Consider the following 14,320-nt stretch of genomic DNA (forward strand, 5'->3'; position numbering starts at 1 on the left):
TTAGACACATCGCATGGTAACATATGGTGTGGTACCTGCGGATCAATGGCGCCTATCGATTCCCGGGCCTTGTGGAATCGTTTTATGGCCCCCCTTTAAAAAAAAAAGTGATTTGGGGCCTTTTCGTTCCATCTCTCGCTCCCAGACCCTTTTTTTGTGTGTTCCATTGCCATGGTTACTGGGACACTGTGTCCTCACACAAGGTGACATTAGATGCGTCCTTGGGTCACATGGGCTCGACGTGTCCGCTCTAGGGGATAGAATCTCTACACAGATATTTATAGTTTGAGATCTAGATGGATGGAGGATGTCCTCTCTTCCCCTCTTTTCCTCATCTTCCTCCTCAAATCTGTCTGCCTCGCTATCTGTCAGTCTTTCTCTCCTTCCTCCTGAGGGGTTTCACACTCCTGTAGAACAGGGGAGACGATAGGTCTGTGTCCTCTCTCTCTCGGTGTGTGTGTGTCTCTCTCTCGGTGTGTGTGTGTGTGTCTCTCTCTCTCTGTGTGTGTGTGTGTCTCTCTCTCTCGGTGTGTGTGTGTGTGTCTCTCTCTCGGTGTGTGTGTGTGTGTCTCTCTCTCTCGGTGTGTGTGTGTGTCTCTCTCTCTCTCTTCTCCTCTCTTCTCCTCTCTCTAATTGGCACAATACAGTACAGCTGACATTTAGGTTTTATCCCCTCCTGACTTGGATCCTTTCTTGAGCGAAACACCTCATTAACAAATGTTTGTGTCTTTCTGTGAGGTGAAGTAGTCTTGACCCAAGTGTAGTTGTATCTGGGCATCAGCTGATAATGGGCCTTGGCAGGCACAAAATGGAGGAGTTTCAGAGAGTCCGCTCAGTGAAAGCCTATTAACACCCATGTAACCTCCTTAGACACATCATGGTGGATTCAGTCCCTAGGCAGTATACCAAAGACCCCCTCATCCCAAGGTAACTGAGCTTCAATGAAAGGCCTTTGTGATAAGCCCATGCGGAAAACAAAATGGAGGTCGGCGGCTATGGGAATCAGCAGGAGGGGAGTTCCATTGGCCAGGTGTGAGATTAACTGCACTTCACTGAGCTGGAGAGAGGGGTGGTGGAGGGGAGAGCGAGGAGAGGGGGGGCTAATCAACCCAAACATCATTACACTTTGGGCAAGGTTAACGGAAACCACATTAGGCGGTTAAGATTGTGATTTCTGCCGTGGCTGGAGTCCCTCCTGTGAAGTCAGGTGCCTGGCTCACACGGTCAGGTCAACTCTTTTGAACAATGCTCTCTAATTGCTAAGGGCGCTAGGCTAGCGTAGGTAGGCACATTCAGAGGGAATCTGTTCCAAGGGAAATGGAGCGTGGGTGTGGGCGCAGTTTTGTAACGATGGTTTCTCTTTCTATAAAGTGGGGGTGGGCTTCTCCACCCAAAGCCCATGCTCCTGTGAGAGACACTGCCCCCTGTTGCCTCTTCTCCAGAACTTTCCATATGCTCAGCTGCACAGCACACTTGTCAGCACCGACACAAGGAGAATGACTAGAACATCCCAAAGGAGGAGAGGAAAGGGCGAGCGCCGTGTGTGTGTGTGTGTGTGTGTGTGTGTGTGTGGGGAGAGATAATAATGGTCTTTATAGAATGGGCGGCAAACACAGAGCTATTGTAATCCATAGCCTTATTTCTTTTTGCATTTGTGCGTGTGTCATTTCTTTGTGTGGGTGTGTTTGTCATTCACTGTAATTGTTGTTGTGTTCCTGTTTCTGTGTGTCTGTTCCTGATACTGAAGGAGGACAAAAAATAATAATAACGCTTTTGAAAATGCAAATGGGTTCTATTTATGTTCTGTTCCTGCCTTGTGTGTATTTGCACGTGTTTGTGTGTGTGTGATGCTGTCATTCATGCCGGGGTGTTTATGATCGAGATGGAACAATGGCACCAGTCCTCATCCCATCTCCCCAGTGACAGGACTCCTGAGTGGGAACGGTAAACAACAGTGCAGTGGGGATTCAGACTGGTGGGGAAGAAAGAAAGAAAGGGAGCCGGGGCCACGGCAGGGAAACAAGAAGGATGAGAGGGATGGCTGGAAGTCAGTGTTTGAATACGTTTTAATAACTATCTCTTTCTGTCCCCCTCTGCTTTCCCCTTCTCTCGTTCTCATCCTGTATCTCGCTGTCTCTCTCTCTCTTTCTCCTTTCTCTCTGCAGGAGAAGAACAAAGACAAAGACAAGCGTTTCCGTCCCATCTACGACATCCCCTACATGTTTGAGGCCCGCGAGTTCATGAGGAAGAAGATCATTGGCAAGAAGGTAAGAGAACCACTCCCACAAGTCCCACTAACGTAGAGCTGTAGTTGACTAGATCTGCTCCAGAGGCTCTCCCTGAAGATCTAGTGTAGTCTAGATCAGTGGTTCCCATCCTTTTTCCGTTACTGTACCACCACCTGAATTTCTCTCTGCCCGGAGTACCCCTGAAGTACCCCGTCATGTGCGTTTTAGTCCTCATGAGTCTTCTCCAGCACCCCTGTGGATAGGCCAAGTACCCCCAGTAGGAACCACTGGTCTAGATCATCAGTTTTCTTTCTTGCACTGTTGTCTTGAAAAACACACACACTCCTGTAATAACTCACCTGCTATTTTAACTTGTCACTTGACATGAATCAAACATGGGAGTTGTCCCTCCGCTCCTACCTCATACACTGACTGACCATTTGATTTGAATCAGGAGATTCAATCTAGTCGCTCCCGATCTGGACCTGACATCTCACTCCCTCTCTGGGCGGAAATCATGTGTTTCTCCAGCCCTGTGTTTCTGACGATTTAAACGGGTATTTTTGTGTGTTTGTGTCAGTAGTGATTTGTTGGCCCCATACATGCTGGGCCAATGTAGTTTACACGGTCTTCACAGCAGGGGCCGAAGTACTACACTTAAGAGTGACTGCAGAACACGCAGGCACACACAATCCTCTGGGCTTTTCACAACACCGAGCAAGGGGCCATGAGAGTTTGGAAACTCGTCACGCCCCTTATATTAATTTGAATCATCAACATTAATGATTTTTTAATGAGGAGATATTCTATATTCTACCTCGAAGCCTCGTGTAGAGTGAAGCGACAGTAATGATTGCGGCGTGCTATTTGTGATTTGCGAAGACTGAATCAAGTCAAAGTTCTTAGTCTGTCAACGTGCAACCCCCCCCCCCGCCCCCCCAACATGGTTTAACTGAGTGAGAGGAGATCATTCTTGCTGTATGATTAGTTCTGTGTGTGGTATGGGTGTAACGGTACATGTGTTCGTACCAAGCCGTTCGGTACGGTATGTTTTTTTAAACACTGCTTATAGGTTGTGCCTACACTACGTTGTATGCCTCGAGTAAATCTAAGCATAATTTTGTTTTCAGGCTATTCCGTCAGACAACTAGAGCCTATGCACACATTGTAATCAAAATTCGATTCTTAATTCGCGCATTTCAAGCTGTCCTTTTGTGTGGCGCAGCCGGGAACTTGTTCTGTACGATGGCATGGGGTGGGGTCGAAAAACCAGGAGGATTCTCCATTGGTTAATCTCCAGTTTGGGAACATTTTGGCTTCCCACAAGAGTACAACGGCGATGGACAGAGATTGTCTCCACTGCTCAACGAGAATAGCCTATGCAGCTGCCAACACCTCAAACATGAAACATGTTGACACATTTACGCCGACATCACCTCAGTATTCCTACCACTGGAGACAAAAAACCCAACAACTTCGTCTCCCCTCTGAATTGAAGCAGCCCCTCACAGCAGATTCTGACCAGGCAAAATAAATGACGAGAACGATAGGTCAAATCAAATAGCATTTTATTTGTCACGTGCGCCGAATACAACAGGTGTGGTAGACCTTTACCGTGAAACTCTTATGAGGCTTTAGCCAACGATGCAGTTCAAGAAATATAGTTAATAAACTAAAGTGAAAATAAAAAGAATAATCTAAAAGTAACACAAGAAAATGACATAACGAGACTATATACAGGGGGAACCGGGATCGAGTCAATATGCAGGGGTACAGGTTAGTCAAGGTAATTTGTAAAGTGACTATGCATAGATAATTAACAACCAGTCGCAGCAGTGTATAAACAAACGGGGGGTCAGTCAATGTAAATAGTCAGGGTGGCCATTTGATTAGCAGTCTTATGGCTTGGGGGTAGAATCTGTTAAGGAGCCTTTTTGTCATAGACTTGTCACTCTGGTACCTCTTGCTGTGTGGTAGCAGAGAACTTGGGTGACCGGAGGCTTTGACAATTTTTTGGGGCCTTCCGCTGACACTGTCTAGTAGATATGTCCTGGATGGTAGGAAGCTCGGCCCCAGTAATGTACTGAGCCGTACACATTACACCCTCTGTAGCGCCTTTACGGTCAGATGCCGAGCAGTTGCCATACCAGGCGGTGTTGCAACTGGTCAGGATGCCCTCTGGTGCATAACTTTTTAATGATCTGGGGACCCATGCCAAATCTTTTCAGTCTCCTGAGGGGGAAAAGGTGTTGTCGTGCCCTCTTCACGACTGTCTTGGTGTCTTTGGACCATGATAGTTAATGTTCGGCCCTCCTTTTCCTATAGTCCACCATCAGCTCCTTTGTCTTGCTCACATTGAGTGAGAGGTTGTTGTCCTGGCACAAGACTGCCAGGTCTCTGACCTCCCCCCGTTAGGCTGTCTCATTGTTGTTGGTGATCATGCCTACCATTGTTGTGTCGTCAGAAAACTTAATGATGGTGTTGGAGTCGTGCTTGGCCATACAGTCGTGGGTGAACAGAGTACAGGAGGGGACTAAGCACGCAGCCCTGAGGGGCCCCAGTGTTGAGGGTCAGCGTGTTGTTGCCTAACCTTATCACCTGGGGGCTGACCGCCAGGAAGTCCAGGATCCAGTTGCAGAGGGAGTTGTTTAGTCCCAGGGTCCTTAGCTTAGTGATGAGCTTTGTGGGCACTATGGTGTTGAACGCTGAGCTGTAGTCAATGAACAGCATTCTGAAGTATGTTTATAGCCGTGGATATGCGCCCATTCTCGGTGGTTGAGAAGAATTTTGGGTTTCAGCACCTCCTGAAAGTGCTCTCGAAGCTTTGCGAACTTCGTGTTCTCGCAACCATTTCAGCAAATGGGTAGACCTGCTCTATATAAGCAAGCTGAACCTGAATTGGCCAGTGGACCCTGTGTTGCTCTTACTACTGATGGATGTACCTCCATGGCTACAGAGAGCTATTTAACAGTGACATCACATTAACACCTGAGGGGGAAATGAGAAGTACCTTTTTTACATCCTCCAGTGCTTCTGTTTGCATCCACTATAAACGTCCAGGAGAAGCACTCTAGTGGTGCTGTGGTTTATGGAGAGAAGTTGTACTCCTGGGTCTGTTAGAACACAACACATTCCTGTGCCTGGAGTGAGAGCTTGATTGGTGGTGGTTGTGTGTGAGGGAGAGAGATTGTTTGTACTAGAGATTTTGTGGTAGTGTGCGCAGCTGTTTGTGGTCTGTTTAATGAGTGAGTGCGTGTTCAGGGTATTTTGCAGGTTTTCCGCTCCAGCTCCTCGTTTTATAATTCATGGCGGAATGATTTGTTTCTGCATTTTTAAAATTTATTTGACCTTTATTTAACTAGGCAAGTCATTTAAGAACAAATTCTTATTTTCAATGACGGCCTAGGAACAGTGGGTTAACTGCCTGTTCAGGGGCAGAACGACAGATTTGTACCTTGTCAGCTTGGGGATTTGAATTTGCAAACTTTCGGTTACGAGTCCAACTCTAACCACTAGGCTATCCTATTAATCACCCCGGCCTTGTGGTTTAGATTAGGCCTTGATTGAAACGTGTATATGCACAGAGGCATCAGAATTAGTAGACGTATCTACAGTTATGAATGCATCTGACTCTAAAATCATCGCACGTCGACGAGGTCTATATCTCAAATGGATTATATCATCTGGGAAGGTGCATGAGACTCCAACCAGACCTGGATTGAAACACTTTTGAAAGCTTTCAAATACTTTCAGCGACTGCTTTAGCGTGGAGTGCCAGTTTGGCGGGGGGTTGGAACTTTTGCGACTCGTAGTTCAGTTGGTCCCATTGCAACAGGCATGCTCAATCAAGCCCAGCTAATGTATGTCAAATGATTTTCAAATGGTATTTCAATCCAGGATCGTCTTATTTATCTTCTCATTCTTCTTTGCCCCTCATCCTTGATTCGATTCCTCCACCTCTCCCATTCAGTCATTATAAAAGCTGAGAGTACGGCACTGTGTTCATCCATTGCAGTATATTCCTTTAGAAGGCTAGGCCCTACCCTATTTGTTCCGATTCCTTTGAAGTGATGACGGTTTAGGTGTGGAGCTTCTGTTCTCTGTTGCCCAATCATCCAGCATGAGACTAAAACATTCCCCCGTTCTTTTGATTTGATTTGTATTCACAATTTAAAGTTACAAAAGGAAAATGGTACAATATCATCAAGTCCAAACTAAAATATTTTGCAACAGAGCGTTTTCTATTGGTATATTGAGGCTCCACTGCTCAAACGGGCAACAATTAAGTCTTTTTTTGAACCTTTATTTGAAACCCTGGCTTATCATTAGTTTCCTCCCGTTCTTTAATAACCTGTGTTTTTGCTAAGACACGGCTCAGCTGAGAATAGATAAATGTTGATACCCAAACTATTTTTACCTTGAGGGTAGGTTCACTGCCCTCGGCCGCCATGGCAACCAGAGTTAGAAAGCACGACAAGGAAGAATCTGCGATGATTAGCCGCATCAAGTGTTGTATTGATGTAAGGGTACAGTGGTGTGAGACGAGGTTGAATGTACCAATACGTACATGGAAGGAAAAGGGCTGTAATGTTGATCTTTGACTGCATTAAGGCCTAATGTGCTTCTGGTTTGAACCCATTTTGACTGTAGAAATGGGAAATGTCAGGGAACCCAGTTCACTAGGTAAGTGTGGAAGTTAAACCATCCAACGAGCAGATTTGACAGTCCTACCAATGCTTTTGTGTCCTGCTATGCAGAAGGACCAGTGTTTTGACTACAGCAACAATTAGAGAGGGAATTCTCTGATCATGTCCAGTGGCTGTTTTTATCTCTCCTGCTTCGCTGGCCACCACAGACACCATCATTTTACCTCAACAAACACACAGGAGGACAGAAGAGATTTGACAGTACTGTAGGTGGCAAGTAGCCTATCGGTTAAGATCATTAGGGCCAATAACCCAAAGTTTGCTGGTTCGAATCACCGAGCCGACTAGGTGCCCTTGAGCAAGGCACTTAACCCCAATTGCTCCTGTAGGTGGCTCTGGATAATGGTCTTCTAAATGACTAACGTTTAAATGTAGTACTAAAGCCTTTGAGCCTGGTTTAATTTGAGAACCCGCACTGGGTTCTTTTAGCGCTCTTAACTCTGCTCGGCACGACCGGCACCATCGCTTTGCTTCATCAGCGGGGTAATTGGGACTTGACACGGTGGTACTCTGCGGTATTTTCAGACACGTCTGGTACTCGGGAGGGCACGGTACGCCCGAAAGCCCCAGCTCGGAGCCGCCCGCGCTCTGCCCTCGCCTCACACAGCACAGCAGACTACATTAGTTTAACAAGTTATTTTCGCTCCCTCGAAATCCGTTGGGACGGCGTGCAAGGAGTGCTGCCATCCCCAAATTGGGTTCACCTGCTGGGAATCCCTCATCAGAATGTGCCCCTCTTCAGTCCCGAGTGGTCCGAAAGAGGGTTTTACATGACAGGTCAAAGGTTGTATCATACAGTCCACCAATGGTGGTTGTTGGGAATTGAACCAACTTTTCCCCACAGAACACTATTGTCATCGACCTAAGCATAAAAGGCGTACAACACTGAAATACAATAAGCTCAATCAATCAAGCAATCATTCGAAGTGTCTGTTTAGTAAGTTGGCAGACAGCCAGGGGAAGCCTCAAAGTGCTCCACTTTAAGAGATGCATAAAATAATGTCTCTTTGTCTCCATCAAGATGGCTGAGATACTTTTCATCTGTTATGAAGCGTGTCCAATATTCAAAGGGTTTCTGTTATCAGAGGTTGGGTCCATATCAAATGGATGTCAGAGCATCAGTTAAGAGCTGTTAATGTGTGACTGAGGTAGTTGGTTATTTTTTGACTTGCACAAGTGGTGGAGGAAAATACCAAACTACCCTCTTAATGATTCTGGGCTACAATAAAACCTCTAAAATGTATTGAAAATAACCAAGTTTCAGGGATTAGTCATATAAACAACAGTTTTTCTAAATGTAAGAATATAAAGTTCAACAGATAATTTAACCAGACTGCATCTCAAATCCAACGTTCTCTTGATGTGTGAGGAGAACATTTGTTTTGAATCCCAGTTATCGTTTTTTTGATTCAAATGTGTCCAAGTGTTATTTGACCTCAACACCCACACACACGGCTCTGAAAGGAAAGCGAGTGGATGGATACAGTCCGTCAGTGTACAATCTCAGGCCATAGACTTCAGGTTGCTAATCACAAGATTAGTGCTGATATAGGATCAGCTCCATATCATATATATATAATCCATAGCATTTGATTGGTTCTGAGTTTTAAGACTTATCCTCTATCAGCGCTCCTGCTATCAGCCGCTGTGAATATGGGCCCTGAAGTGCTGTACACAAGCCTCAGATGGTTAGACTGGACCGGAGTCCATGTCAGGTCGCTTCTCTTCCTTCTATCCCTCAACACACTGACAGAGACGCCAGAAAGCCTGAGAAGTTTATTCGTGTCGGGTAATGAAGGTAAATCTGCAGCGAAGTGCTTTCTGCTCTCTCTATTTCCGTCTCTTTCTCTCTCCATCTCTCCCACTCCCTCCCTCTCTCTCTCCTCTCGCCGTATTGAAATAGCTGTTTCGCTCGGTGACATAATCCAAAGCTAGATTTGGTTAACTTTATAAGTAGTGCTGTTCCTCTTTTCTATGCGCCGGGTCTCAGCCTCAGCAGAAAAAGTCCAATGAAAACGTTGCATTAATCCACTTATCAGAGGAGAGCACATTCGGATAATCCCAGCCGCTCAAAGTGGCTCCTGTTCTGCTGCGCGAGTGTAGTACAGTGAATGGCAGTTTAAAAAATGTTTTTTATAACGTGTGTGCGAATGTAAAGTGAGACACCGTGGCGTTTGTGTTGCCAGTTTGACTATAGTGGGAGCAGTCGGTGTGTATAGCGGTATGCACACGTGTTTGTGTTTCTCTTTATACAGTGGGGCAAAAAAGTATTTAGTCAGACGGGCCTGGACATGTACTGGCTTAAGCAGGGGGACACGTCTGACACTGCAGGATTTGAATCCCTGGCGGCGTAGTGTGTTACTGATGGTAGGCTTTGTTACTTTGGTCCCTGCTCTCTGCAGGTCATTCACTAGGTCCCCCCGTGTGGTTCTGGGATTTTTGCTCCCCGTTCTTGTGATCATTTTGACCCCACGGGGTGAGATCTGGCGTGGAGCCCCAGATCAAGGGAGATTATCAGTGGTCTTGTATGTCTTCCATTTCCTAATAATTGCTCCCACAGTTGATTTCTTCAAACCAAGCTGCTTACCTATTGCAGATTCAGTCTTCCCAGCCTGGTGCAGGTCTACAATTTTGTTTCTGGTGTCCTTTGACAGCTCTTTGTTCTTGGCCATAGTGGAGTTTGGAGTGTGACTGTTTGAGGTTGTGGACAGGTGTCTTTTATACTGATAACAAGTTCAAACAGGTGCCATTAATACAGGTAACGAGTGGAGGACAGAGGAGCCTCTTAAAGAAGTTGTTACAGGTCTGTGAGAGCCTGAAATCCTTCTTGTTTGTAGGTGACCAAATACTTATTTTCCACCATAATTTGCAAATAAATTCATAAAAAAATCCTACAAAGTGATTTTCTGGATATTTTTTCTCTAATTTTGTCTGTCATAGTTGAAGTGTACCTATGATGAAAATTACAGACCTCTCTCATCTTTTTAAGTGGGAGAACTTGCACAATTGGTGGCTGACTAAATAGTTTTTTGCCCCACTGTACATGCCTGCTCAGTTCACAGGAGTCACTAGATCCCCAGGTCCAGATCCCAGATGGGACTTTGTGTGGAGTTTGCGGTTCACCCCACTTCCCTAAATGATAGCCAGCTGCTTTTACAGTGTTAACAACACCAGGGCATCTGAGCACATCAACACTGCTATGAAGTCATGTCTCTCTCCACCCGGGGCTGTAAGACGCTGGAATTACAGCTGTGTGTTTGAGCAGAGCCGAGGCTCAGTTTTTAATCCATAAAATATGTATTAGACTTTCCCCGCTGCACCTAGCGCCATACTATTAAACTCAACCACTCACACTGGTTGGTGTGGGGAGCTCTGCAGCAATGCAGCCCTGTGTCAGACCAAGCATTGTATACCTACACTCTATCTACCTACACTCTTATCTACGCAGACGCCTGCACACACACGCGCACAGTTAAGCGAACCTCCGAGCCCCTGATCCCAGTCGGAACAAACACATTTCTTCCCCTCCTCCTCCCCATCATATATCCCCTCCAGTCCTCTCCTCTAGGGGTCTCTTCTAAATGACTTCTCTATCTCGAGATCTGCACACTGGTCTGTGGAGAATCTGCTGGATCCTCTAATCTACCATCGCTTTGTCAAACCTTTTAATCTATCATCACTTTACTTAATGGGGTCAGACTCTCTCCCTCTCTGTCGTGCTCTGCTGAGAATCTGCTCTATTCCTTTTCCGTCTCCTTCCTCCTTCTGCTTTTGTCCTCATTTTTTCCTCTAATCTTTCTCTTCCTCTTTCTCTCCATCTCTGCTCCTCTCCTCTCTTTCTCTCCATATCTTCTCCTCTCTTTCTCTCCATCTCTGCTCCTCTCCTCTCTTTCTCTCCATATCTTCTCCTCTCTTTCTCTCATCTCTGCTCCTCTCCTCTTTCTCTCATCTCTGCTCCTCTCCTCTCTTTCTCTCATCTCTGCTCCTCTCCTCTCTTTCTCTCCATCTCTGCTCCTCTCCTCTCTTTCTCTCCATCTCTGCTCCTCTCCTCTCTTTCTCTCCATCTCTGCTCCTCTCCTCTCTTTCTCTCCATCTCTGCCCCTCTCCTCTCGCACACTCTTCCTCCTTCCCTCATCTGAAGTCATTATCCCTGCCCAACGATGCAGAGCCATTACAGAAGATGTGTAGATTCGGGAGGAGACGCGACACAAAGCACAAATGAACCAAAACCATCTTTTATGGGGGGAATAAATGCCTTTATTTGTTGGGGCACAAAAAAGCGTACAGCCGTGTTCCGCTGTGGCGAAAATGAGGAGCCTCGGCAGGAAGTCTGCGCTAAATGAAATTTCCATTATGCCGATCAGATTGGGTTGTTATGCTTATTTTCTGTCATGAAGTGTGTGTGTGTGTGTTTGCTAGCGGTAATATTACTAAGCGCATCTTATACCAATGTTATTGACAGTAATATGTTGGGTAGTCCAGGCAGTTTCCTATATTAAGTGGAGCCTTGTGTTTTGGTTTGTTATAGGGGAACTTTCCACTCATTCTGTTAGGTCTACTTCAACATGAAAATAGATGCAATGGCCTCTGAAGACTTCTAGTAACAGTCACACACAATAACATTTAGGGTAGTTGGTAAATGCTTCAGACATTTTGTAGAATTAAATATATATTGTCACACAGACTGGATAGAGGCAGTGAATTGTGTTGTATAACAGGGTCAGCCGTAGTAGTACGGTGCCCCGGAGCAAATTAGGTTCAAGTGCCACATCGACAGATTTTTCACCTTGTCAGCTCAAGTATTCGAACCAGCAACCTTTTGGTTACTGGCCAAACTCTCTAACCGCTAGGCTACCAATGATAAACCCTACAATTGTGCCCTATTGTTGTATAAACCGCTAGGCTACCAATGATAAACCCTACGATTGAGCCCTATTGTTGTATAAACTGCTAGGCTACCAATGATAAACCCTACGATTGAGCCCTATTGTTGTATAAACCGCTAGGCTACCAATGATAAACCCTACGATTGTGCCCTATTGTTGTATAAACCGCTAGGCTACCAATGATAAACCCTACGATTGTGCCCTATTGTTGTATAAACCGCTAGGCTACCAATGATAAACCCTACGATTGAGCCCTATTGTTGTATAAACCGCTAGGCTACCAATGATAAACCCTACGATTGTGCCCTATTGTTGTATAAACCGCTAGGCTACCAATGATAAACCCTACGATTGTGCCCTATTGTTGTATAAACCGCTAGGCTACCAATGATAAACCCTACGATTGTGCCCTATTGTTGTATAAACCGCTAGGCTACCAATGATAAACCCTACGATTGAGCCCTATTGTTGTATAAACCGCTAGGCTACCAATGATAAACCCTACGATTGTGCCCTATTGTTGTATAAACCGCTAGGCTACCAATGATAAACCCTACGATTGAGCCCTATTGTTGTATAAACCGCTAGGCTACCAATGATAAACCCTAGGATTGAGTCCTATTGTTGTATAAACCGCTAGGCTACCAATGATAAACCCTACGATTGTGCCCTATTGTTGTATAAACCGCTAGGCTACCAATGATAAACCCTACGATTGTGCCCTATTGTTGTATAAACCGCTAGGCTACCAATGATAAACCCTACGATTGAGCCCTATTGTTGTATAAACCGCTAGGCTACCAATGATAAACCCTACGATTGTGCCCTATTGTTGTATAAACCGCTAGGCTACCAATGATAAACCCTACGATTGTGCCCTATTGTTGTATAAACCGCTAGGCTACCAATGATAAACCCTACATTGTGCCCTATTGTTGTATAAACCGCTAGGCTACCAATGATAAACCCTACGATTGAGCCCTATTGTTGTATAAACCGCTAGGCTACCAATGATAAACCCTAGGATTGAGCCCTATTGTTGTATAAACCGCTAGGCTACCAATGATAAACCCTACGATTGAGCCCTATTGTTGTATAAACCGCTAGGCTACCAATGATAAACCCTACGATTGAGCCCTATTGTTGTATAAACCGCTAGGCTACCAATGATAAACCCTACGATTGAGCCCTATTGTTGTATAAACCGCTACATCGCTCCACATAGTCCTCAAATGTAGTACGAGGCCTTTTCGTCCCCTTTTACGGTTACACTGTAGCCCCAAACCCTCTCGTCGCGAGGCCGTTCTAGCTTCTTCCTCGACCACGCTCTCACATCCCCATCTTACCACCCACCCTTGCCAGACGCCAACTTAGCAGAGAGCATGCTGGGACATCATTTCCTATAATCCTGTCTACACTCCATCACCGTGTCCTTGTCCAGTAAGGCCCTCAGATGAATGACAACGCCCCCCTCGTCTCCTCTCCCACCTCTTTGTGACCCCACCATCTGGGACGGTTGGGACCCTCGCACCTCTCTCTGACGGAATAGCTCTTTGTTTGCTCAACTGTATGATGGAGGAAAAATGCAGGCCTGGAGATTCCCAGATTGTAGATTCCCTGTTGCTCCCATCCTGGGCTTAGGGAATGTCATTGCCTGACCCCACCTATCCTATTCATCCCTGCTTCCCTGCTTCTGTTTGCTCTATCGGCCAGGAAGGGAGGAATGGGGGAAATGGTTGTTCCCCATCTAAACACTGTTTTTCCTCCACCCGCTGTGTGCTGCTGGGCCTGTCCGTGTTTGGTAGCAATCTGCCACCTCTTGGTTGTGTGGGCGCGTGCGTGTGAGTGTGTTTGTGAGCGTGGAGTTATAAACAGCCCCAGTGCTCCTCTGGGGAGATCTACAGTCCAGCCTGACATGATTCACACTGACTGGGGGTGACCTTGTAAACTAGCACACACACACACACACACACACACACACACACACACACACACACACACACACACACACACACACACACACACACACACACACACACACACACACACACACGTCTGTCTATTGCATTTTCATGACCAGTATTTCTAATTATTTGAAAAACGTTGACTAGTCGATGCCTTGATTTTATTACGACTTGATGTTCCCAACATATTGCTCACCATCTGTTTGCTTCAGAGGGACAAGAGAGTCATGAGAAAAACGAGTTTTGATCAGTCATGTAAATAAGGTGCTGAAAACAAATTGGCTTCCTACTTAAAAAGATGGAGAACAAGCTATGAAGGAAAATACTGGTGTTTTGTAACTTTATCGATTCCCCCCCATCACTAATGTTAGTCATGAATGATAGGCCGACATAACGACTAAATAAATTACGTTGACACAAATTGACTCCATATCTCCCCACGTGTGCAGTCATACGTTGTGTTCAACCCTATATTACATGACGGTGACAGTGAGGACCTGAGGTCTCGTCCACTAAAGACACGTTGGCTCTTCTAA

General features: G+C 45.7%; 1 protein-coding gene across 1 annotated transcript in view; it reads left to right on the forward strand.

Moving 5' to 3' along the window:
- The window catches only part of LOC135515701 (staphylococcal nuclease domain-containing protein 1-like), a 434,912-nt gene that overhangs the window by 129,707 nt on the left and 290,885 nt on the right, over positions 1 to 14,320 (forward strand). Inside the window, 1 exon segment of the mRNA XM_064939384.1 lies at positions 2,166 to 2,267. Within this exon segment, the coding sequence (XP_064795456.1) occupies positions 2,166 to 2,267 (102 nt within the window).

Source organism: Oncorhynchus masou, chromosome 27 (genome assembly GCF_036934945.1).
Source record: "Oncorhynchus masou masou isolate Uvic2021 chromosome 27, UVic_Omas_1.1, whole genome shotgun sequence".
Taxonomy (NCBI): Eukaryota; Metazoa; Chordata; class Actinopteri; order Salmoniformes; family Salmonidae; genus Oncorhynchus; species Oncorhynchus masou.